The 27,703-nt window shown below is 40.2% G+C and overlaps 1 protein-coding gene across 1 annotated transcript in view; it reads left to right on the top strand.

Moving 5' to 3' along the window:
- The window catches only part of ofcc1 (orofacial cleft 1 candidate 1), a 72,449-nt gene that overhangs the window by 10,646 nt on the left and 34,100 nt on the right, over window positions 1–27,703 (top strand). The window contains exons 6-16 of the mRNA XM_075452446.1: window positions 228–452; window positions 805–902; window positions 2,243–2,329; window positions 2,666–2,736; window positions 3,985–4,108; window positions 7,234–7,476; window positions 10,449–10,597; window positions 10,721–10,835; window positions 11,613–11,922; window positions 17,335–17,426; window positions 19,224–19,369. Coding sequence (XP_075308561.1) covers window positions 228–452; window positions 805–902; window positions 2,243–2,329; window positions 2,666–2,736; window positions 3,985–4,108; window positions 7,234–7,476; window positions 10,449–10,597; window positions 10,721–10,835; window positions 11,613–11,922; window positions 17,335–17,426; window positions 19,224–19,369 — 1,660 coding nt within the window. The remainder of the gene's footprint in view (window positions 1–227; window positions 453–804; window positions 903–2,242; window positions 2,330–2,665; window positions 2,737–3,984; window positions 4,109–7,233; window positions 7,477–10,448; window positions 10,598–10,720; window positions 10,836–11,612; window positions 11,923–17,334; window positions 17,427–19,223; window positions 19,370–27,703) is intronic.

Genomic DNA, 27,703 nt, shown 5'->3' with positions numbered 1-27,703 from the left:
TCTGTGAGTTGCTGTTTCAGTACATCGCTGTCCACTTCCACACTGTCTGTTCAAAAACACACATCTCTGTGAGCGTGTGCGCGCGTGTGTTTCTGCTAAGTACGCTCATCCATCAGTATGTGAATGCATTCGCCAATGTTTATGAATGCACATTCATGTGTGCGTGTGTTTGCATGTTTGTTTGTGTGTGTGTGTCAGGGCATACTCACTGATGCGTATCTCTCCAGGTACGCTGCAAGCCTCCAGGGATGAGGAGGTGTTGGAGGTGAAGGCGGGTGATCTGGTGCTTCAGCGGCGACTGCTGCTCCACAGTGGTGGTGATGCCTCGGGCAACGGGCCCTCCCAGGCCCCTACCATTGCCAAAAAACAGGCTGAGGGTGGTGTTGGGCTGGGAGGAGAGGCTGGACTCCAAGCAGGGAGGATGGTAATGGGCAGAGAAGGCACTGTAAAAAGTAATGCTTTATTTGGTTCAATATTTGATTTCTTATACAGACATGTAGGCGAAGTCTTAGCACAGCTTTCTATTCTAGAAAATATTGAACTACTCTGGAGGATAAACTATATATGATATGACTGATATATTAAAGCATGTGTAAAATTTATGTTTTTCCTTTCATGACAACTATATCAAATGATCAATTCAGTGTTAGAGCTTTCAGTCAGTTATATGTTTTTATGTTAAATTACTTGTTCCTTAAGAATAGTTTAATACGACATATTTCATTGGTTAAATTTGACGTCGCAGTAATCTTGCATTTATTTTACATATCCGAGGTTTTTGATGCCCTGAGTTATTTCTTGCAGCGAGGGCAGCTGAGGAAGTGATCCCCCATTACGCCCAGCAGCTGAGGGAGCGTGTGCGGCCTGACATGATCACGCTTGGCAGCCTTTCACTGCAGCAGGTCAGGGCTACAAAGAGGAATATCTGTGTCATCATCCCATATTCACCAGCACATCAGCCATGTCCATTATGCTGTGTATCAGTGGTTTGGCTAATGGACACGGAGTGCGTGCCAGTGTACATGTGCATTTGTCTGTTCGGGTGCTTGTTTGTATACTGTATGTGGAACTTACTTGCCTTATTATTTTTACATTTTCTCATTCCATATTGGTTTATTTCCTGTAACCTTTGCAAAAACGTTGCATTTTGTTTTCATGAAAGATGGTCTAAATCTCAGCCGTAAAATTTATTTTCATAAAAGGCTTTAAAGGTAATTCAGAGATTAGATAATTCCTTCATCCTTCGCTCAAAATCGGTGCATGGATTCCAACTCTGTCTTCAATCCCACATATGATATGCTCACACAATTATTTATAGAGACTGTTTTATTCTGTCTTAACTTTGTTGTGCATTATTATGCATATTTGTCTCTGACTCTGAATTTCCTTGGTTCTTTTCCTGTCTTATAGCCTTTTGAGATGAAAAATAGAGCATGACTACATATTATTTTCCAACAGAGGAGTAGGGATTTTGTAAACTAGCATTAGGATCTTTAAAACGCTTCTTTCAAAACAAGCGTTTGTATCCTTCCTCAGAAGAAGAATAGAAGTGGATACAAGAACATTGGGTGTCTATTGTCTTGGGAAATCTAGATTGCAAAGAATCACAGACATTACATATGTAAAGAGGAAGCAGAACTTCTATCCACGGTATTTTTGGTTATAATCTCATTTGAAAAGAGAGTAGGAGTATTAAATTACATGAATAGTAACAAACGAAATTGGGAAAAAAATGTATAACAATGTTTCAGTGTCACTTGGAAATCACAGCAACAGTTGACTCATCTTCCCATAGATGGATAATCAGTGGCATCTACTGTGTACTGTATCAGTATTGGAATCAGTGTTATCTTATTCTACTATAATATGTACGCATTCTCCTACTGTTTCCACACCCACCTCCCATTTAAAGTACATTATCCACCAGAGATTTCACATCTATTTTGAAAATTATAGCTTTTTTCTTTCTCTATTCTGCTGTACAAAGACTCTACGAGGCGAGACGCTGTCACTTAGCACTGTCAATGTGTCTGAATGGGAGTGAGAATGTGCTGACTGAATGGAAAACTGGCAGAAATACTCATCAAATGCTACATGTCTTTAGGGTCTGGCTCAGTATCGATTGCTTACAGATTGCATTACAGTTGCTCCTTGTGCTTAATTCTGCCATTATGGTGCACTGTACTGTTTCATAAAGCTGCATCCATAGAAAGTGTGCATGTGTATTTACACATATTTTTAGCAAATGGCTCAGAAGCGACCCGTGAAGAGGAGTGAATGGGCAAAGAGAAAAAAAAGACTAATGGCCTTCTTCACTGGCAATGTTGAGGTAAAGGCCCAGACACTTTATATTTATGTATGTATATAACGTATGAAAGATGTCCTGCTTCTTATTTATAGCTAAAGCTTCCCTTAAGGCATTGACACTGGAGCTAAATGTTGCTTGTAGGCTATTTTACAACCAGAAAACCTGCATCCCATTTGATTTTTTTCTTTTTCCATTTATTCATTCTTAAACATTTCAATTTTTAATACTTCAGCAGTTTGCTTCAAAAATCGCTGTCTCACAGAAATCAATTTGGACCGAAGCCATTTACACTAAATAGTTTTAATGATTGTTTACACATAGAATTTAATTTAATAACATTTTGCTATTTTTCTAAAGGATCCCAGATCAGAAAGAGACTGTGATGAAGCAGTGAGAACACAGCCCAGGCTGAACACACTGTTTCAGTGGTAAGTACAGCCCCCTTTCATATTTCTCTCCATATGTAAAATTGATGTCATATGACGGTAATCATTAATTGTGTGAAAAGCATTTGTATTACCACTGACATTCGGGATTCATATGTCCTTTGCATGGCTTCTCTTGTCGGCAGGCATTGCATTGTGGGTAATATGGCTCTAGGGCACTGAAATCTGTCCATGTCATTGAGCTCGGAGGTGCATCAATTCTTGCTCCATCCACTTTAGTCAGAGATCACACATCACATCTTGTGGCGAGAGCCCTGCAGGCAATCAGCTTAGCATGTTTAAGTTTTTAGTAATTATGGGCTACCATACCGGCTGACGTGATAAAATCAAGAAACTACTGTACATATCAGTTTCTTGTCTTGCGCTGGGCTGTGTTATGGGTGGGTGGTAGTCGGACACCAGCCCTGTCAGATGAATGTGGTGTGGAGTTTAGCAAGATGACCTCCTCTAGACAGCCTTGAACCCTGTAAATTCCTTCTGATATCAATAGTGGGTGGCTATTAGACATGGGAGACTTTCTATGCATCACCTAGGGCTACATCTGCCTGAAATTGAATGAGAAATTATTTCATTTTTCTCTCCCTATGCCTATGAAAGAAAAAAAAAAAAACAAGAACAGAGACACAGAGCTGACTTGTGGTTTTTGTAACAAATGTGTAATTCATTTGTTTCCACTGTTTTTGATTTAATGGAGGTTGAGTAATTGCATTAGGAAGCACAATGTGCCTTGTTGTGAACTGATGAAAGCATGTGTAATACTTTTGATAGGCAAACATAGAGGAAGGAGAGAAGGAGAGAAAAGAGAGAAAGATCTTGTGCCTCGCTTTGATGCAGAGCATTTATTTGCTGAATTATCCTTCCTTTAACAAGCATCTTATCCCCAGTCACAGGCAGGCCAGGGCCCCTGTGATATTGCTTTATTTTGAGGAATTAAGAGAGGTGGCGAGGAGACAGAGCGAAGCAACCGCTTATTACATTACTACTGATAAGATTGAAAGGCAGAGAAAAGCAGGGAGAGAGAAACCCACAGAGAAAAAAGGAAACACACACACAAACACACACACATACAGAGGCCCAGTGGAAAGTGTTTTGTTGTGGTATTATTAGATTGAGCTGCTGTTGGCTACAGAATGGAACAACAGAGGGTCCAAAATGCAGGTGGCTGTTAACAGGGTTAGCCTCTTGTGTTTGTGCGTATCATATACGTGTGCGTGTTTGTGCACGTCACAGCAGAAACATGGAAAGCCCGTCAGTCAGAATGCTGGGGGAAGGCCAAGAAGAAGCAATGGCCAAATACAGCCAGTTGAGAGAGCTCCCAGAATCCTTCTCTACAGCATCACGGCCCCTGTGGCAGGTAAGATGTGTTAGCGTCTGTGACGATGGGGTGACAAACACAAATTCACTGCAAACAGAAGGCATGTAAACAGGAGGTGACATAAGCTACCCCTTAATCTTTAAGAGTGTGATGTCACACAGGATATTGATCCTCAGGTGTTCACAAATCATTCAAAAAGTCACATTGTTTCACATAAAAAACAGACAAATGATGTAATTATGTGAAATCCTGTGATAAATGGGACCTGTGAGAGAATGGGAAAATTATAATTCTTTATTTCCTAGTGTTTCAAATTGCGCGCATGCCTACACAGCAGCACATTCAGGCACTATTCAAAACTGAGTTTAAAAGCCTTCCCTATACAGAATGCTAACTATCCAGCCACGCTATTTTCATATGGGATATGAAGAATATGTTTTCCTGCTTTGTGTGGTTAGTGTCTTTGGTTTTAGGAGCATAAGTAGGAGGAAAATGGAGTCTTAGGAGATGAAAAAAGGAGCACAGAGGGAGAGGAGAGAAAAGGGAACCAAGTAAGAAAAAGAGAAGGGGAGTGCAGCTTTAGCAGTAGCATCAGCAGCTGTGGGAGGAGTATGCTGTTGTGTTGCATCTGGGGATGAGCCTGCCATGCCACCGTGCTGGCTTAAAGATGTAATGAATCTTCAGTCGGGGGCTTTCCTTCCAGGGTGACAACTGGCTTTGAGGAAGGTTGTAAATGCAGGGGAGATTGTGGTATAATTCCTCAGACTGGCGTTTGTGCCCCCCAGTCACCATTCGATTATCTCCCAAATTGCTGTGTTTCACTGAGATAAAGATTTTTTATGGCTTGCTGACTTGAAACAACTAGCACAGGCAGAATAGGGGGCAAAGCAGGCAGAAGGAAAAAAGGAAGATAGAAAGCGAGAAGCAATGGCCAAACCTTCCACGCATAGTAATTTCTTTTAGTAAATGACAAAATCTTTGTTTATATGACATTTCCCTAAAATTACTGCAGCGAGATGAATCTGAAATATAAAATGTCACATTTGGCATGCAAAACTATGAAAATATATTTCTGTGCAAAATTCATGGAGGCTTTTAATTTAGAACGTGTTTAATAACTAAGGCAGCCTGCATCAGTAATCCTGCCCGGAGGTCCCAAAAAGATTGTCATATTTATTCTCTCTTTTCTTCGTCCCCCTCCTTCATTCCAAAGCCAAAAAATTTTAAGGGTAAATGTTCATTGTTAATTAAGATTTACTAATTAAAATGAAAATAATTAACGAGAAAGCTTAATCTCTGAATATTAGCCCATACTTAGAAAGAAAGGAAGTTTTTGTATGTGGCATTTCCTGTCTCCATTAAGAGTGCATTTTGTGTGATCAGTCAGTGTGTGAAAAACCCTGAAAAGATATTTCAGCGAAAGTACGGTCGCTTGCCAGAAAAACCACGGAGGATCCCTCACTCGAGCCTTTGATCTCATCTGTAGGAGTGCTGTAATGTTATGGCACTTTAGGCACAACTCAGGCTTGGGGCAAGCAAACCACCTCTGATATGGAAAATTGGCTCACTTCACCTTTTACCTTCGTCTTACTGTCTTCACTGTCTTTTATGATGCCTGTGCAAGCATGTCAGCCAGATTATAACAATACTTCTGAAAGATATACATAGTTGAAATTGGACAATGGTATGATTTTATTATTTTCTGTTTCTTTATTTCTCCCATTCCACTCCTCCTCCTCTTCCTCACTAGTCTGATGCATGCATCTTTTTCCAATGTGGGGTTTTGGAGGCCTTCCTCACCTCCTCCTAAATGTGAGACGTGTGGGTTAAACCGCTTTGCCACCAATTATACTAATTTCACTTCTGCCTAAATTGTTTGGTTGTTTTGGTATGCAAAGATGCTAACAGTAGGGAGATTGTGGGGCATTACTGCAGGGCTCAGCACACTCCTTCCTCCCTCACAGGCTTGCAGAGCATTGGGTATCACCAGCCTTGGTGAGGTGTGTTATGTGTGTCTGAGAAAAAGAGTGTGAGCAGTCACAGGTAAAGACTAAATTGAACCGTATTCCCCAAAAAAAACTGGCTTCGGAACACAATACAGAAGTGTGTGTGCTAGTGTGTAAGTACAAACAATAGACCTTGAGTGCTACTATATCATTGATTGGAACTCAGGGCTTTAATTGCCAGACACTCAAATTTTGCCCTCAGGAACTGGTTAACATGATGTACAATTGAGTACATAAAATAAATAAGAATTAGGAGATGTTACATATATAATCACTAATTCCCACACTAAGGAAATGACTGGACATGATGAAACAGGATAGGATAGGATAGAATAAGATAGGATAAGATAGGATAAGATAGGATAAGATAGGATAGGATAGGATAGGAAATAAACTACCTTGAGTCATATATACAAAAATCAGCTCACAGCACAAAAAAATGAAATTTTATCTGGAGAGTTGGTTTATATGGTATTCTTACTTAATATTAAACCAATTCTATTTTTCTTTTGTCCCTATCAATGATTCAGACTCAACAGATGAGGCATTGATGCAGGAAGAAGAATGATTATTTGAAGTAGAGGAAACTTTGTCGAACAAGGTTTGGGGATGTAGCAATTTCAAAAATAGATAAAATGATATTTAAAACGGCAGAACGGAATTAATTCATTTATGTAGCATTTCTTTACGAAGCGCTTTACAAAGCTTGTGGTACAGGGAGGATGTAGATTAGATTGGAATTGTGTGGAATTCTGTCAACAAATTGGTTTAGTGCCTGATGAACTGCTCAACTCAGACATATATGAACATAAAGCCCACAGTGCTTCATGGAAAAAGAATATAACAGCACAATAATAAGACTATAATATCTATAAAATGTTGCAGATGATTGCAAACTTGATTATTACTTTGAGTAAATAGTCAGAAAAAAACAAAACAACAGAATTTACGGTAGAAAAAGTATGAAGTTTCAATGCTTAAGACGCAAACAATGCAGGAAATTTTGAATATCACCTTAAGTAAAAGCCAGGCGAAAAAAATGAATAGGCTATGTCTTTTCTCTGTGTGATGTTCCCCCAATTTACTGTGTCAAGTAGTCATTGATGTATTACTGTTTGATTGCAATATTTGTAAAGCGCTCCACGTTGTCTGCTTTAGGGGGACCAGAGAATCCTTCCTCAGCCTGTGGAGGTGTGTGTGTGTTGCCTGAGAGCCGTCAGGGACAAGCTTCCCAAGGGTCTCTATTCAGTCAGTATGGCACTTCACAGCCACCTAGGTGGTCCAGCTCTGACCTTTTACAGTAAGAAAGAGCAGCAAACTTGGGCAGTGTCCACTGAGCCGACGGAGCACCGGGGTCGCTTCTACGACAATGACCTGCACATTAACCAGAGCCTGGTCATGGTAAACTCTTATTTCATTATTGTAATGTAGCATTGCATAAGGACATGTTTACATATACAATTAAGGCTTTGAAAATAATAATGCAAATAAAGAGTGTCAGTTCCCTATTTCTTTCCTCTATATACATTAGTAGATTATGCTTAATAGTGAAAGCCCATAATGACGTTGTGAAAAATTATTAAATTATTATTATGCAAGCAGTTTTGACACTGTGGTATCCTTTAGGACATTTAAGATATTCTCACAACCGAAGACATGCACAAAGCACTGTCCAACTCAATCTTAAAACAGCAAATAAACAACAACAAGACTGTTGTTTCAAAATCCCTGCTAGTTTGCTCTGTTATAAGCAGTTGCAGAGAACATGCAGCAGTTCCAAGACCGAAAGGCTTATGAGACGTTATTGTATATTACTGTAGAAAGCAGGATATGAAAATATGCCACACACAGCCTCTAGTTTTTTACCCTCCTGGGATCTCCATATGAATAAAACAACAACTTTTCAAATATGACATTTAATCCATGCATGTAAATCAAACCTAATATCAATTATTCATTTATATAAGGAAGCAATGTTTTATTGGAGGCAAAACGAAATAGAAATGGAGAGAAACATTCAGTTTGGGATTTTTAGCTTCTGAGCTGAATAAAGGGATAAAAAAGCAAAAGTCAGAAAGTTACTCAGAACTGACATATGAAAAAAAGCAAACTCAACTCATCCATTTCCACTGCACAATAGAAGACTTTGCAGTTGGTTCTTTTGATGAATCAACATCGCGGATTATATTAGATGAAATCTGTGTACATTTCACAGCCACTTCCCTAAACCTCTTGAAATGATAGAAGCCATCCTCTATAGAGGCAGCACTAATCTTAAAAACCCACATACTTATTCTGGATGGTTGACATTGACCAGTGGATTAGAACTCTTTGGTTATGTTTATTCATTGATGATGTGCGCATAAGACAAAAGAGTCACAAGAAAAACCTGAAAACAGAAGCCTCTAAATTCAGTGTCCCTCTTGATGCTATATAGTCTTGTATATGCTGCAGTCTTCTGATGGCAACTGTTAAAGGCCTAGCTGGAGCATTGAGCACATGTGGACACTGTCGATGTGCTGGTGGGCGTATTCACTGAGCTCAAGCTTCCTGATAATATTGTCTCCAGCTCCCATCAAACATAAAAGATGGGGTTTAAAGCTGGCATGAACTGAATGCAGACCTGGGATCTGATTCAGAGGTAAAAAAAAAAAAAAAAGGTTTAAGTAAGGCATGGTAAATACCTCATGTCACTCTTCTTTCCCTCCTCTCTTCCCCAAAACATGAGCACAAACCAGCAGCTGTTGTTCTCATTGACAGCGGTGGAAATGGCGATCAGATTTATCTGAGACTTCTAGCTTAGCTGTTTTTTCTCACTCCGCTTGCCCACACGATAGCGTGCGATTTCAGAAGTATTTGCAGTTCCTTCTAAGAGGAAATGAGGAATTAGTGATGGTAGGAGGAGGCCAGAAGCTTATTTTCCTTCCCTCCCTATCTCCCGCTCCCACTTTTTTTTCATTCACCATTTGCTTTGTCTGTCTGCTCGGATTTAGACAGAAACAGAGCAGCTCAGTTGGAGTTGTCTTACACACGCAGGTGAGTGGGAACTATGAGAAGAGTCTAGAAGGATTTGCAGTCTGAATAGAACTTTTAGACTAGATTAGAAAATGTGCACCCTTTCACGATCAGATTTCACCGTAGAGTTAGAAGAGGGACCAAGAGAATGAGCAAAAAGAGGAAAGGTCCGAAGATGTAAATATGAAGCTCCACGGACTTGGTCTCCCTTTTTTTCTGTTTAATCTTTTGTCCTATAATTTGGTTAATGAGGAAAGACTGTGAGCTGACTCGCTTGCACAGAGACTGTCCAGATTTTTTCCATCACTCCTGTTTTCAATTAACAAAGATGTGATGGTTTAAGAGACTCCCCAGTAAACAGAGGAAGTGAGAAAACTCTGGGGCACAGCATCCACTCTCACAAACCTTACAGCAACACAGGACTCCCCCCATACACAGAAATGCAAACTAGAGCACATAGTCTACATGAAGGCACTTCATGCACGCACACAAATCACTATTCATGCAGGTCATATTTCCTACGGTAAATGACTAATATGAATATCTTCAATATCCTCAATATCTGTAATCTGTGATATTATTCCATCAATTTATGTCCTGAGTCACACAGTACTACCCATCATTTCACAGGTGCATACCAGGTTTGCAGGGAGTGAGCGCGATACACATGATTTATGTGTTAAAACAGGTGCTCTGCATTTTCCATTACAACTAATAAAGGGATAAAATATTCCCACCCGGTGATGGATGAAGTCACACACACCTCACTGTCAGTTCATTTTTTAAGCAAACCCACCGTTCTCGGGGTAAATAAGAATGCATTTATTTTCCATTGACTGCTAACCACCAACACTTTTTGCCTCATGCAAGACACTGGTAATATTATCAGTTTGATTGATGGTGGCCCTCACCAATCTCAAATTCAGTAGCTGTCAGCTAATACTCCAGTGGACATCTGAAGCTCTCCTTAATGCCCAATTAGTCCAACATAGCCTGACAACTTGCTGGGTTAGTTGGGTAAGAATTGCAGTTAAGAGGCCTCTAGGAAATATAGACGTTAGTTAAGGGAGTAATTGGGTTGAGGATATAGAATAAATTGCTCCTTTTATGCCATTGTACTGTATGTTATCCTGTGTGTGTATATTTGGTCTGATGATTTTGAGAAAGTTTATGCACAGGTACAGGATTTAGTATGTATATCAAATCGTGTGTATAATGCGTAGAATAATATAATAACATAACAGTATAATAACACGTGTTTCATGTGTACTTATATTAGTGTATGCACTTGCAGCATGCATGTTAACCTCAGCTGTGACTTTTTTTTTTTTTTTTTTATCTTTTTTACGTGTGTATAGAACTTACTTGCTGCATGTGACACCACCCCCTCTATGGTCCTAGTCTTCCAACTCATCAAGCTACTTGGGCACAGTGGCCATATAAGTTCTGTAGTAGCCTGGGGTGCATTTCCTTTTTGTGGGCCAAGCATTAATCTGATCCAGGGCAGGTGAGTCAGTTGCAGATGAGATCTAATTGTGTTAAATGTAACTATTTCAGTTCATTTTCTGAAGCACTTCTCCCATCAAGCATTTGTGCAGTGACCACTGCCAGTTATGTGTCATCGACCCAGGTTCAAAACTCCAATGCTGAGGGGCGAGCCCAGCACACGACTGGACCAGTTTAAAAAAATCGAGGCTCTCATATCCTCTGATCTAGATCACTGGCTGTGCAACCTATATTTTCAGGTGTGTGTTTGTAACTGCATGTTAGAAAACCTACATATGCACATATGTCAACGTTTCTCAGTTGTATGTGCATTGATGTGAATGAATTTTAAAAGTGCATTTTAGTCTCACGCTGAACCTCTCCTATTATTTGGGATGTTTGGGAGGCAGAATAATAGATATGGAAAGATCAGGGTTGGATATTTGGATTTTCTATGATAAAAAGCTTTTACAGAGACGTTGGAAAATGGCCCCAGAGAGCAAACGAGAACCACATCTTTACCCAACAATTCCGGATGCAGTCGAGCTGATGCATTGATTAGATTAGTAAACATCTTAATTGAATTAAAACCCAGAACAAAGCTCTCTGTCTTTTCCTTTTGCATCTTTATTTATCCCTTCGACTGTGACATGTTTTTTGTATTACTACACTGTCATTACAGTTGTCAACAGTCACTGTGATTCCTGAGGGATGCTTTTGTGCATCTTTGTTAATGCATGGCACAAAAGAATGTGCAATATCCATGTGATGTTTAGAGGCTTAATTGAACTGTTTTATGGCACACTGTGACACACACTAATAATTTGCTTTGTCTGCAGTTTGATTATAAACACCTGTAATGTAATTACAAACACATGTTGTTTTCCTGCACACAGTGGGGATGCAGTGGATTCATATGGATATAACTACTAATGGCATGAACTCAAACAGGTTATATCTCTAGGTTCACTTCAGTCATATGTAGACTTTTAACAGATAAAGGCAGAAATATCGTCCTCCTGGTTGTTGTGTTTCAGGTAAAGAGGCTCTCGCCAGGAACATCCGGGAAACAAGAGCTCTTCTCGGCAGCTTCGATACCCCCATCCAACCCCCCCGTCATCCCCAAACCTGATGTCCATCATGATCAACCTAATAACCAGCAACCACCACAGCCTCGGCCTCCAACACAGTCTCAACTCTTTCGTCAGCCCATTCATCCCCACTCCCAACAGCAGCTGTATACAGACCCCAGTTGCAGAGCAGGGGAGCCCACCGTGGTACATTCTCATCAGGGGTCGCCTCTCCACCTGTCAGCTGATTCCACTTGCTCTTCCTCATCTCTGCCAGGTAGGGGTCCAATGTTAAAACCCCCGACTTTGCCACAGTAGGGAGAAAATGTCACCCTAATGTCACCAGCACAGGGAGAAGAAGAATGGCAGGCCTCACTTACAGCAACTCTCCACTGAGGTGAATGTGCTTGAGGGTAGAGTTTGCTAAAGACAGTGAGCAAAACTTGACAGGGAAACTGAGCTTTTTTTTTTTTCTTCTGTTAGATTATATAAAAAAAACATATATATACCATGCTGGTGTTAGTTTTGGCAAATACTTATAAAGAAAGCTTAACACTAGGAGCCACCGATACCTTATAGACACATTCAGAACAATACCACCACAACTTTAACATGTAAACAAACAAGTGCACCCATCTGGCAAACAAAAAGTCATACTACCAACCATATATATCAATGGATAAAAAGTCCAATAAATTTCATTTTTTTATTCTCATACTTTAGCTCAACAGGTTTGTTTCACTTTTTTTTCCAGGTTAAAATGTCAAATTCGAGTACAACGATAAACTTCTGTCATGTGTCACTGAGATACACTGTTACATCTGACACACTTAATTTAGGTATTTACCCTCTTCATAGGCAAGTGCTTCTTTAGTTACATTGCAATGCATACTGGTATAAGATGCAATAAGAATGTGATAGGTATCAGGTAAGTCCATCAGATGCATAGATTCCGGTTAATGACTTTGTTAATAGCAATAAGGATCCGCGTCCTTATTTTTAAAGCATGCTGTTCTTGTTTCCCACCTAATTCATCCACCTGGCCATTGCCAGAAATCAAATCCTGGCTCATTTGGTATTGATTTACAACAAAGACGACTGGCAAGCATCTTTGTTATTAATACATTGCCCTTTTTTCCTTGCCTTTCTTTCCTTCTTTTTTTTTTGCACGCACAGCTCATCTTTATTTAACAGTCCTCAAAAGTTTCTGGGGTGCTCTGCTTTAAACATCACACAGGCTTTTTAATTACAAATGAGTTGTGACAGGTCTGCTGGGTAGCACCCTGGCCCATTTTAAACGTGATGCCGGCTGACAGCTTGGCAGTGTTCTCCCAGCACTGAAACATGTGGAAGAAATTGGTCTTTTACATTTCACAGCTTGTCGCTTCCTCCGCTGGCTGACCTGTGACCCCCCACAGAGATCCTAACGCCCACAAGGGAAGTGTCCCCAACGAACTGACTGCCTTTCCAGAGAGAGAACGAGAGGGAGATTTATGTTCTGCCACACAAGGCAAAAACGCACCAGATCTCCTCCTCGCACAAAACTCCAAGCACTTGCTGACGCAGGGGCATGGATGACAACACACACGCATGCACACACACACACATCCTCACAGCCAGGTGAGAAGGTTGCATAGGAAGTGAACCTGATCTGAGAGTAAAATAACGGATCAAAAGGTGTCCTGCACAACACCTCATGTATGCCTTGCTCTAAGCCGATCTGACGTTTGTGCCTCATTTGCATACAGATCTGTTCATGTTGCATTACCTCTGGAGCGAATTATGCTGTTCAGATGTGGCGATATGTCAAGGCTGAAGGAAGCAATTGGATGGACAACTTTAACCTAGCCAAAAATGGAAATCCAATTCAGCAAGGAAAAGAGGAACAAATTATCCCCCCACCACCCCTTCCTCAGTCTTTAGTCTGAGGGTTTTCAGACGTTTCCTTCCTATTTCATGCCTCCATGTTTCTGATGTGCGCTGTGTGGAGATCGCTTTCTCTGAGCTTGTATTGCCTGGATTTTCCTTATTACCCATTTGTCTCTGAGTCAGGACAAGTATATACAGACCTCCTGTGACTGATAACATACACAGTATGGCGCTTGACAATGATACTGGAAGTTTGCATTCCTTAGGACTGGACTTAATTAATCCCCCTGGAAAAATCACAATGCTTGCAGAATATCTGTGCAGAACAAAACCTGACAACCTGACAACCTCCTCATCTGAAAATATACATCTGACAAGCTTCAATCAGAGAATAAAATGATTTCTGTCAGTGCAGCTGTGTGTGAATTTACATTTTTGAGTTTCAGATAAATTGCTATGAGATGATAATAATCTGATTTACCTCAGATGACATGTCCAAGCATAATGGAGCGTATTTGGCTTCTGATTAGCTAGAGGCACATTAGGTTAAGTGACCTTTCACATTAACTGAATGATCCAGTTACACTGGGTTTGTTTGAACCCAAATGACTAAACCGATCAGCATCTTGTTTCATGATGGCCTTCACTGGATCACCATGAACACACTGATGAGTCTGCCATAAATGCATCCCTGTTTAATTTCTCTTTACCTCATTTGATGAATTTAATTTAATTTCTTGAAGAAATGCGTCTTAACATCTGACGGTGATTTTTGACGATTCCTCATCTAATATCTTCTTTGGAAAGCTGCCCTACACTTTGAGGAAGTTTTCCCCTCCAGGTCACTCCCACTTATCAAACTTTCAATCACAATGTTACATCATATGCTCTAAATTTGTTTTCCTTCGCGCTCTGCCAGGTCAGTTAAACAGTGTCCGGAGTCCAAATGGATGGATTCAACCTATTCTCATAAACAGATTTGTAGACTCTTACAGATGGTGTGATGCAGTAAACATGTCAGCCCAGCCTTGTGGAAAAAAAAAAAATTGTTCATGTAAAAGAAAAATATGTATTTGTGCTTATGACAACAAAGTCTGTTGGGGTATTTTTTTTGTCCAACGATTACTACGTTTAAAGAAATGTAGTGCAGTACACTGCCTGGTTTTTGCCTTTAGCCGCAGGGGGAGAGACTCAGCAGCCAGTCAAAAAGATTTTTTTATTGCAATACATCATTAAAGGGTGAATGTAATGCAAGTCACGATGTTTTTCTAACCTTAACCACCTCATTTTAATATCTAACCTTAACCAATTAATTTGTAATGTGTAAAAAAGCAATGAAACTGTGAGTCAAGCCCAAGGAAATTGAGTGCAAAAAAAACTAAACAATTTTTTTTTTTAAATCAAGTTACTTTAAAGGCACACTGGTCAAAACGGGAGTCCATCTTGACTCCTCAACTTGGCAGTCAGGGATATATTACAATCCTCAACCACCTCCCACCTAAAAATGCTTTTATTTAGCCTAATAAATGTGATGCAATACTCAATAAGTGACACATAGTTTCTCAAAGTCCTGAGACACTGTGTTACTTAATAGATTTAATTACGTGATGCAGACTTTATGGGACAAACCCACCCATAGGTGATAGGCTTTGTTTGATAAGACATGTGCAGCAAACATGATTTGACTTTCACGACAAGTCAGAAGGATAAAACAGCAGACAGATATGAACATATTAGTATTCACTGAGTGTTTCTTGTTGTCATTGAAATGCAATGGATTAAAAGAAAATACACTCTTGTGTGAAGCAACCGCACAGCCTGAAAGTATCATAGCAACCTTAACATGAGATAAAGTCACAGACTCAAGGGTAATCTGTGAGTTGCTGACCTTCGATTCTTCTGCAAATTTCGACCAGTCATATGGCAATTAGGGGCCGAAAACTAGAATATCAGTCTGGTTCCATCTCACTGCTAACGTAGTGATGCGGTCTCTACAGTGGTGCAGCCTTCAGGCTTTTGTCTTTACTCGACCTGCTTTTGTGTGTAAACAGGAACGAAAAGAGGCATGAGGTACACTCATATTTCTATCCTGGGAAGTGTTTGTGCATATATGTACGAGTGTCTACACTGATATATTTGCCTCTCAGTGTGTGGGTGCATCAATGCGATGTGTCTACTGAATGAGCATGAGTGCTGGTCTTAACACAGCTCAGAGCGAACGGGGCATAACAAGGAGTTTGTTGTTGGCCTTGGGTGCCCGGAGAGGCTGGAGTTGTGGCAGCTCCAGCACTCTGAGTTCACGGACGTAGCCCTTAGCTGTCAAAGCTGTCGATGCTGCCTCCGCACTGATTTTGGTTCCATAGCGTCTGACCATCAGCATTGTGGGCCTGGTGTAATGTGTGTGTGTGTGTGTGTGTGTGTGTGTGTGTGTATGCATGGTGGGATTGGTTGAATGGTTTAAGAAAGCATTCTAATCCATAGGGTTTCAAGTCCATGAGTCTACACGGTTGTTGTTGCTGATGGAGGTTAAGATGTTTGTGTGTGTAGGTGCCGTAGTGTGTGTGTGTGTGTGCGTGCGTGTGCGTGTGTGTGAGCAAAGCAAAGACGCCATGCATTGTATTGCTCTGTCTCAGATTGTCCGCAAAGGAACAACATTTGCTGTAATAAAACATTCTCTGAATGGATGACCGCTTCAAAAGCTATCCAAAGTTAGACTTGCAGAATTCAATGGATTCTCTTAAACACAATCGGGAAATCACGCTATCTTTATTTCACAAACGGGATCTCTGACTCACGCCTAAATCCATTCCCGGTGCCTTTTAATCATGTTTCCCTTCTTTAACATTATTTTCATGGCACTGTCTTTTTTTTTGTGTGTGTCTTTCCCACATTAAGCTTTTTTTACACTGTGTACACAAGACATTTGACTCATCTTAACGCTGACACATAATTAAGTTTTACATTTATGTAGTGTCATGCAAACGTTGCACTATAAACAATTTCATCCCGAGAATAGGAGATATATAACCGTGTTAGCTCGCAACTGTAGGCACTCTAAATGTTTAGCAACAAAGTGGTGCTAAATAAAAACTCCATTTATGTGAAATCTGATTTTAGACTCCCTTAAAATAGCAATGAGCCGACTCTTCTTTCCATTTGCATGTAGTACATTTTAGCTGTCAGGAAGATTTTTTATATGCAGCCTATATTTAAGTTATTATTACTGATATATTTAATCCTGTGGCAAGAGAGAAATTATATCCTTCCAGAGTTTTCCATATGTATTATATAGATGTGATTGGTTCCACGGGGGGAAAAAGTTTCAAATAGTGAGATTTTTACATGTATCAAGCTAAGGTTTACTTAATTACAACCTCCAGGCAAAGCAGGAACCCTTTTTTAAATTCTGTGAATGTTAATATGCTAAATAATGCAGATCGTCGACTCTTCAAGCATGAGACACACATCTGGCGGCTTACCATTTAAATTACAGAAAAAAAAAGTGAGACAGATAGAGAAAAGGAGAAAATGGAGGATGAAAACCACTTCCAAAGTAATTTAGCAAAGACAGAGGAACAGGACAATGTACTGCAAGCAACTTAATTTCTTTTTTGATTTTTCATCATTTCTAATTGTATTCATTAGAGCATCAAAGCTAGGAAGGTTCAGCTCTGACAAGATGACTGACACTGTAGCAAGAACTCCATGAGATTACCCTCCTTCTGCTTTCTGTTTGTGAACAGTAAATATTGGTTAAATAGAATAGAATAAAATCTATTTTGTACACTTACTCCATATTACTTCTTTTTTTGGGATGCAGGGAAGAATTACTCCTCAGAGATTTTTTCTGGAAACACTGACAAGAAAAGTGATCCATGCAGGGAGAAAGCAGAGGATGGGATTCACAACAAGGTAATGCTGTGATTTAAGGGGAAGTGTTCCACCCTTAAAAACGAGCACCCTGTCTGCTTTCCCATTCCCTTCCACTTCCTTCCCTTCCCGCCCCTCTCAGCACCTTATGCTCACCTCCCCGGCTTATTATCTTAGATTTGTCAAAATACATTTCACACTAACAGGTATTTTTCAGCCTTCAAAGCCAGTTTTGATCTGCATGACAAGCCAAAGCAGTTCAAATTCTGTGAAATCAGCAATGCCAGACAGGCCTCCTTTTTTTTTTTTTTCCCTCTCCAAATCATTTGTAGCCCGCCTCTTCCTGTGCTACAGAAGACATAAGCTAAATTAATCAAAGCCTGCATGTTACCTGCTATACTTTGAAGTGGTAATTGCAAAATTACTCGTGTGCTGACCTGGCATTGCAAGCCTTCCGGTCCGCCCCTACCATTGTGCTTCCACAGAGGCCTTTTGTTGTTGTGATGGTATTGTTGGGGTAGTTAGAAGCCTATGAGCAACATCAAGCCTCCCTGTCTGACTCTTACACGTCTTCCCCTCCTGCCTCTCTTCTCCACCCCTACAATTCTTTATTTTTGCTAACCTCCTTTCGCTGACGTACAAGAGGCTCTTCAGAACACCATTAATCAGTGATGACCTGTTAAATAAATGAGTTTGTTGATATAAGGTTTTATTTCTCTGCAGCCTCTGTAGACCATTTTTTCTTCCCCTTTCTGCCCCATCTTTAAAACCTTGCTAACTCTGTCAAATGTCGTGGTGTGGAACCCAGTTGTCTAATGATTAAGTGGAGTGATCTCCAACCTGCCCCAGCCTGGGAGCACTAGGGATCAGATTTCAGCCCTTCAACCTGCAGTGCAAGCCTAATTAAAATGAATTTTCTCTAGGCGACTACTTTGCCCACAGGGCAGGAATCCAGCTATATACGGAATCCACTCTTAAGGTATTGCATTAAATTTATTGTGGGGAGACACCGGAGAACATTGTGGTTTATATATCTCCTGCATTTTTTTTTCTCTCTGCTTTCCTTCTCACTTCTTTCCACCTTTTTATTGTGATCATCACTCTGGAATCCAAGCTTGCTTTGGCAAAGATTGCCCTATGAAAACGGATGGAGTTTTTATGGGACTCTGCCCATTTACTACTTCCTGGGCCTAGTTTATCGCAGGGGGAGAGACAAAGGGTGAGAGATGGAGGAGAGAAAAAGATGAACAAAATTAAAAGGAGAAAGGTAGAATGAGAGAGGGGTAGAAGCAAGAGAGAGGTTGCTTATTCCAACTGTAGATCTCATTAACATACATCAGTGTGTATTTCACAACTTCAAGCAGAAAGGCACTAAGCCCACCCAAGGGCAACACAGGCAGAGCTGACAGGGCCAGGGAAAGCACGCCGTTAACATGTTGGCGGCTTAACAAATAATATCTGCTCCCAAGTACCTTGGTGAAAAATTTAAAACCCCCACTCCTAACTCAATTTCACTGTGTTTATGACGATGACAGTAAACGACTTGTGTGGAAAAAAACAGTGGCAGCTGCTCGAATATCACATATTTAACGCCACCGTCACTGTACGCATGTTTCCCAAATGAACTCAACTTGAAGGATGGCATGCTGTATGCGATTTTGCCGTCATTCTTGTCTCGTGTCAATTGAGGCGCGGGTGAGATATAGGAGAAGCTCCAAAGTGCCGAGCATACTGTCACTGTCGCCGTGTGCATCCCCCAAGATAAATTCAGAGGCCTGTTTCCTGCTTTGATTACAAATGACATCCGTATGTGTTCTCTCCGATTTCTGCTCCTCACAGAAGAAGCCAATCAAGAAGACAAATAGCTGTGGCCCCAGCATGAGCGGCAGAAGTGCACCGGCTCGGCAGGCAGACAAACAGAAGATGCAGCCTTCAATGGAGAACCTCTCCGCAGAGGAGATGGAGGAGTATACATTCTCTCTACAGTAAGTCTCATCCTACACTATCTAGCCTAATGCCTGCAAAATTTCAATCAGGAAACATAAAGAAAAGAAAAGAAAAAACTTCTTTAGCAACACAGACGGACACTAACAACAAAATGTGCCCCGAACACCTTCCGCATATATTGTTACACTCATCTTGGGAAACTGTATCTAAATCCACATGACTTAGTTATATTCTGACATTAACAGGGGAAAGGCAAAGTCATTTTCAGACACTCACAGTTCCATCTATCCTGAAGAAAAACAAAGAACACATATGAACTTTGATCAAATACACACTTTTTTTGCATTTGATTTAATGTGGATTCAAATGTCAGCTAACACTAGGATTTCCCTTTGCAGCTTACAGTTTGAAGACAAAACAATCAATCGGTATGGTTTGCATTCATATTGCATATGAGGGCAAACCAAACATTGCCCAGCCTTCAACCATAACACCAGTTTGTTAGCTGTTTTTCTTCTCTTAGTCTGGAAAAAATATTTTTCCTCTTCATTGTAGCTTAGAGCATTTCATTTTAATGAATAAAAAAAGGGATCTATGAAACACAGGCAAAGCAGGAAGTATGGAAATTCAAAAACTTTGGTCACGTGTTAAAAGCAACAAGGTGCTGGGCTGTATGCCCATGGAGGTTAAAAACAGGCTGAAAGCAAGATTGCTTATTTCAACAAAAAAATTCACAGGTATTTGTTTTTATTTGAACGTCAACTAAATTAAAGGGGGAGGAGATTACCCGACACACAGAGGAGAGTGAACCAGAGAGAGGGAGTCTATGTATGCGCAAGAGAGACATAAAGCGAGTTTTCCTTGGAGATTTAAAAGTACCCGTGTTTCCTCATTTCTGGGAGTTTGTCATTTATAGCTGCTGGTCACATATTAAACAAGATCACAGACTACTCCCTGACATCTTCTGAACATACTTGGGGAATTCAAATGATTACCGGCATATCCTGCCAACAAATGACGACACAGGGCCTGTCTTGGGGGAGAGTGAATACAAAACGAACACAGAGCCCGGCCAGGCAGCGCACAAAGAAGACACAATTAAATGGTTTTCACTATTATGCATAGTGCCTCGTTTTTACCTCTGAGCACTTCCGTAAGACGACACATCGCTGTCAGTTATAGGTATGCATTGTGCAGTGCTAAGTTGTAGTTTTGGCTTTTCCCTGATGCCCTGTGGAGGGGCTGCTGCTATTGATTTCATCTTTACAAGCACACACATTACAGTCCCTGTGAGCTAAAGGCTTCTTTTTTTGCCCTCACCTAATCAGACTATTAGAGAGATACAGTGTGAGTGTTAGATTTCACAATGAAGTTAAAGACACAGTCTCCAACTCCTCACCCATCTCTCCCTCAGTATTGTTTGGATAACTATGGGCTTCTCTGCATAACCTGAGGAATCACAGAAATCTCGACATCAGGAATTCCTTATAGATTTTCATTATTTTTATTATAGTACCTGCTGCCATGATGTCATCTATTATCTCCATCTCTTCTGTCCTCCTGAGTGATCAGTTGTGTATCTTTCTGACTGTGTACATATGGATTTGCGCATGAATTTGTGTTTATGTGCCCAGTGCTTATTGACTGCATGAGTGTGCACAGTACGTGCACACATGTCGGTGTACTCATGTATTTTAAGAGCAAAGAAGATTCATACTGCTGTGATTGAGGGATATTACTGCCATCTATTGAGCCGCCAGAGAGTTAGCTCATTGAGGTTTTTATAGGGCGTCCAGACACAAATGTGCAAATCAGATGCTCATGCATTATTGAGCGAACACATAGACACAAGAAAATTTGGTTCAGATAACCTGAGAATCGAACAAACAACGTAACACAATGCATTCATGTAAAAGTCACATCACTTTGTTCGCCAAGTAAAATAGCTGCACAGGGAATGCAAGCTGATGTCTTCCAGAGCTCCAAATTATTGTGCCCATAAGTGAATTTACTGAATGTGTGTGCTTTGCAGATACTTCTTTCAAGGTCAAAACAACTTTATTTAAACTGTCTGAAAATATAATAGTACAGATTGAGTAACAAACAGTTGATATGAAGCTGTATACAATATATTTAATATGATATCTAATGTACAAATTAGTCTTTTTTATGCATGCTCACCATGTCTCTTTAGATTCAAATCTTCCATGAGTTTAAGTGTACTTACATCTTATGATATACATATAAAGATTGAATAATGTTTTCCTTTAAATCAGAGTCAGAATTAGCTAAATCTCAGTTTATCTGGGGTGAATCATGTACACTTACTGTACTTTAAAAGGCAAGTTTAGCATCTCTAAAGCACAATTTTCAGCCTGAAAAGAGGGAAAGAGAACATAAAAAGTATAAAACACTGAACGCAACTTCAAAGAAAACACAATGTACCTTTTTACTGCAAGTATTGACAGTTCCAAGTCAATTCTGGGTGGATGAAAAGGAGCATGAAAATAAGTCAGGAAGGATCCATTCTCCCTCACTGTTTTTTTTTTTCTTTTGGCAGAGACTTCCTATGCTGCTGATATCTGTTTGAACATGCATGAAAGACTTCTGCAGAGCTTCCATCTTATTTGATGTCTACAAGTACAATCTTAATTTCCCTTTTTGGTCACAGTATAGCACTGAGCATTATCAAAGCACCTAATTCAATACGGTTGTCGTATTTTGATCAGGCCAATTCAGTGATTTTGAATGAATAAACATATAAGATACCACTATTTTTACATTTTAGAGACCTTTATTCTAGGAATACTTGGTTCAGTTTTGAGCTGCCGAGTTTGTGAAATGGGTAATCGTTTTTCTGCTGTTTTCTTCAGTTGAACAAAAACTGTTTTATCCTCTGTACTTCAGGGCTAATCTTTATATATTAATAGTTATTGTCAGTCAACTTTAGCATTGTATCCCACCAATGTCACCCAACTATTTTTTTTCTACTCTCATTTGAAGAGAAAAAACTGTTTTAATCAAAGTCATTCTCACATGGCAATTAGAACTAATTAGTCCAATTATCAAGATTCTAATTACATTGAAATATACCCCCTAAATCTCATATCAATTATAGTATGTGTGACTTGTCCTGATCTGGAGACATGGAAAGACACACTGAGAAGACAAAGCCGGGTGGAAGGTACAAAAAGAGGAACATCCTCATTCTCCGGAGTACAAATGGCAGCAGATTCCATTTGTCCCAAAAGCTTTTATTATAACACTGTATGGCCAATGGGGGATAAATGTTACCTAACCTTTATTCAACCGCTTCATATTCTGAACAATTTTGTCTCTGAATATGATGCAATGATTAGTTACATCCTTGTTTTTTGTCTCAGTTGGATTAGCGGTGAATCACAATGAAAGAAACTTTGGGTTTAAGTGTTGTGTGAAACACTATTAAACACTATGGTCAAGACTCCACTGAGGCCTTAGAAGCCTGTTTGGTTGAAGCAAGCAGTATTAAAGTCTGGCTCTACTATTGGAAACGCATTCACACGTATGCCATTATGTAGTGAGCAGCGTGCACAAACACACACACAAATAAGCACAGACCTACACAATATGTTGCTTTTGTTGTTCGGTACGACACTCTAGGTGCACCGGCAAAATACACACACACGCACACGCACACGCACCCATGTATAGACTGCTCTTGCTGTGGAGTCACAGGGAACACACTGACCTAATTTCCCCCAGTTAGCTCGCCTCGTTGGGGACCAGCGTTCCTCTCCACTCGTTTCCCCCAACTGAGCCTATCAGAGCACTCCCTCAGTGTGTCTCTGGGTCTCTATCATTCTGTGCCCTCCATCTGTTTGAGTCTGTATCCACGCTCTAATATAAGATTAGCAGTAAAATGAGCAGTTATTCCGTTCAGAGCTTCACATCTTCTCCTGTCTCTGCCTGGTGTTAATTACACGGCATGGTGTGTATAAAGCCTTGATGACCCGTAAACTCTAGTGTCAGTAAGTTGCTGAAGACGAGGCGTTAAGGAAAAAAGTGAGGTCAGCCAGCAGTAACCTACAGAGAAAGAGAGAAAATCACCTGAAATAACAACTATTTCCAGGCTGTCAATCTACAGCATACTGCTGCTCCAACTCAGTGCAAGGGTCAATCAATTCTGGTGTAATGCTGGTAGGAGAGGTGGGTCTTCTCTGCTTTCCAGGGCTTTTTTCCTGTGCTGAGGGGGCAGGAATGCATTTGCCTATGTGTATGTACAAGTGCATGCGTGCATATGTGAAAGGGAGGCCCCTGGCTAACTCAGCCCCTGGTGCACATGTCAGGGTTTTTCTGCAGCCAGACGTGCTCTGGGTGACTTCAGATCTCACAGAAACACAGACAAAATCAACGTGCCCCTTGATTTATGGAAATCAGAACTGTCAGTTCCCTGACAGGCTAACACTGCAATATGATTGGTTAATTTGCAGTGATGTGTGTGTCGATGAGAGCTGAGAGCCTGTCCCATTGGTGGTCGGGGTCAAATGAGTGTGTTGTCCACTGACACGTAAGGAAGAGTGGGAGGTGTCAGATAGAAAAAGTGACAGGAGCTGTATGTAAGAGCATATGAGTGATTGTCTTTGATTTGTGCATGACGATTGGAGTGTGTGTATGAGAAGAAAATAGCAAAGCAAGAGGTGACACTTCACTCACACCCTTTTTATGAGTGTCTGTAATCGCTTGCTCCCTTGTATGATATAAACATCCAAAAGAAAAAATGGCAAAAGTCAACGAACAACATCTCAAGAATTATAGGCAAGGCAAGGCAATTTAACAACAAGGTGATTCAAAGTGCTTTACAGAGACATTAAAACAGAAATAGAAGAAATAAAAAGTAGAAATAAAAAGCATGATTTAAATTTTAAACAAAAAAGAAAGAAAGAAAATCAGTAGTTAAAATGTGATGAAGTTTTGAAACTCAAGCTTCAGATTTGGAGCTTTATTCAAATGCAGCTGAAAATAGGTGTGTCTTCAACCTGGACTTAAATACACTGAGTGTTACAGCTAATCTGAGGCTTTCTGTGAGTTTGTTTGGCTTTCAGACATGTGGAGCATAGAAGCTGAATGCAGCTTCTCCATGTCTGGTTCTCTGGGAACTGATAAAAGAGTAAGACCGGATCCAGATGACCTGAGGGGTCTGGAAGGTTCATACTGGGTCAGGAGGTCACTGATGTATTCTGGTCCTAGACCATTCAGAGCTTTATAGACCAGCATCAGAACTTTAAAGTCTATCCTCTGATGGACAGGCAGCCAGTGTAAAGACCTCAGAGCTGGACTGATGTGGTCCACTTTTTATAAGGATAGCTAATGCACTGCAGCACAAACATGCACTAATGCATTGGGTCTTGTGCAAATAAATTTGAACTTTTAGGAAAACATCCCTGACAGGCGACTTTGATGCTATAATTGACGGGTTCTAGATGCTGATCTAATCAGAATTTGTTGTACAATGCAGCATTTGTGTATATATATGAGTATGTTATCGGTGTCTGTAAGTTTAAAGTGACAGCAGCCTATTGGGAACTGGTCTGACACCTCAGACCTTTTTAGAGACACACTGACAAACTTGTAAAATCACTCACCCAGATTGCCCACTAACCTGTTGACCATTTTCCCCAGCTTCAGCAAATTCATAATGCAGCTGAGGTTCGATCCTTTTAATTGAAGCTGTAAGACTGCACCTTCGCCAGCAACTTTGTTAGTGTTTTCTAATCAATGATAATGACACGAATAAAACTCTCAGGAATTGTTGTTTACATCCATTTATCTATAATGTTTGTCCTATCAAAAGATAGCAGTGTCACCGTCCATGATTGGTAATTGTGAGATGGCATCTCTAGCATGATGTTTTGTGTATGAGCGATCGACATTCATAGCGAGAAAAAGCAAGGCATAGCGTAACTTTGAAAGTTGAAATAATAACTTAGGGTGACTTTGAACAGCCACATCATAACATAGTCAGATGTAGCAAGACATAATGAGACGTCAAACGATGTAGTGGGACCACGTAGCAAGACGTGAAATGTTTACATCATACCGTAGATGTAGCCAGTCTTAGTGAGATGTGGAACATCCAAAACTTAACGTTGTGAGAAATAGGGAGATTTAACATGTTGACTGTCCACGTCATAATGGAGCAAAATTTGAAAATTGACGTCATCACATAGTCAGACATCTGCAGCAGTATTTAGAAAGGGAAACGAGTGATTAGTCACTGTACGATGTTTAAGCTTTTGTTGTGAAACTACAGCATTTTCTTACGTGGACTAACATATCTATTACACGTTCTGAGATGAGATTTGGTTGTAATAGTACAATTGTGTGAACACAGTGATTAGAATAGAAGAAAAGATTGCTGTGAGAGTCACAGATGCCCTATCCACCCTAGCATTACAGACCATGTCCTGGCATAGAAAATGTTTTCACGTTTGCTATTTTTTTTTTAATGATCTTTGTCCAACTCTCCACGCCTACTGCATACACATGCAGTTGTAGCCCATCTCTGTAGCCCATAATTATTTCCTTTCTCCCTCTCACTCCCTTAGTTAATTCCATCTTTATCTCACTTTCTCTGCCTCTAATTTTCTCCATCTTTCTGTCTCCATCCTGTCACTATCTCTCTGGTGACAATGTCCTGCAGTTATGAGGCAAGGTCAGAGAAGTGAAATCCATTTAAATACTGATGCAACTCTCTGGAGGCTCATACTCAGCCTCCGCAGCACCCCTCCCTGTACGCCTCACCCAAATTGACGAATGGGTAGATCACTGTAGAACACCCATTGTTTGTCCTGCCTTAATCATTTATTGTATTACACATCTACTGGCATCATGGTTTGTGCTTTTTCTCAGTGCTCCCCCCAAAAAAAGGTTTACAGAGAGAAAAACAACCTGTTCTTCATTTTTAGGAACTATGTTGGTAATTGTAGTAGCTGTTCGTGTAATGAGTGCTTGGGAAGTCCCAGTGTGTTTGTTGATCCCAGGTGCATCTGCATTTGAAATGTTTCCACCCTCGTTTATGGCACACCAAGAGACCTGCCATTTCCATGGTTTAATTCCCTCTCATGCTAAGTCAGGAGCTCAATAAAAATGCCACATGTTGCTTGACAATGAAACAGCTACCTTGTGCACGGATCTAAACTATTCCAAGGTGTGAGAGGGGTCCAAAACATGTTTTAGTAGGAGTCACAACACATAACATCTACCCATCATTGGCCTTTTCCCATTACAACCAGATTGTCTCATGCACACTCAATGAGAGGCTTTTTACTGGTTCAATGTTTATCCCAGGTGTTTTGTGTTTTGCAGCCTCTGAATATGCTTCGTTTCATATCATTCTGATAACCTGGTGGTGCATTGCTTTATAGTTTTCACATGACGGAACAATTCTCAGTCAAAATCCCATCTATATTTTAACAACACATCAAGTACCTGCCAATGGGTTCCTGCTTTTTCAGTTAAACTCATTTATGTGTATTTTTTAATTACATAACTTCAATTTACTTTTATGAAGACACAACCATTGTTGTATGTAGCTGGCAGAAGGAAGCAATTCCTTTGCTGAACCTGAAACAGACTGCTTCCTAAGAGGACAGCATTTGAGTAGCCAGTCCTTCAGTTCGGTGCAGGACACATTAATACTCACTCGTCCAAAACAGTGTGGTCACATGTATCCCAGACCACCTCAGAATTTAATCTGGGCAACTGGATATCAATGCATCCTCACTGCATCTTGCATGCATTCGCACCTTCACTTTCCAACCGAGAGGCGTGTTTATGACACGTTTTCCTTCCCGCATCTAACAAAAAAGTTTTAGGGCCCTCTGTCATTCATTCAAACCCATCAGCTTTTGCAGTCAGATTTGAATAGGATAAAAGGTGTAGCATTTGTTTAGGACTTGCAGACTGTCGTACATACTATCGTATTTTTTCAAACCGCACTGAAAGTCTCAATAATGATTCAGAGAGGAACTGATTATGTAGCCAAGAGAGGACAGTTGACAGATACTCTCTCCTAACAAAACACACGATCAATATTTTTTTAGAAATTAAAAGTTAAATTATCTTCAGACCTATCTAGTGACACCTAAAATAACCATGCTTCCACTTATTTATCTGGGCTACTGTGAAAACAATCCTATTATCTGTCAATCTTTTAAGTCTGTTTCCACACTGTATTTGTTTGCTTTCTCTATTTCCCCGACGGCAAACAATTTGTCGCTTGTGTGGGAAAAGATGGGTGGTTTTAGTATATTTATTAATAATGCCAACGGGCTAAATAAAAGAAGGGACAGAAAGTATCTTAATCCTCTAAATAAATGGATAAGTTCAAT

This window comes from Odontesthes bonariensis, chromosome 20 (assembly GCF_027942865.1).
Source record: "Odontesthes bonariensis isolate fOdoBon6 chromosome 20, fOdoBon6.hap1, whole genome shotgun sequence".
NCBI lineage: Eukaryota > Metazoa > Chordata > Actinopteri > Atheriniformes > Atherinopsidae > Odontesthes > Odontesthes bonariensis.
This window is presented reverse-complemented; position numbering and strand designations above follow the sequence as displayed.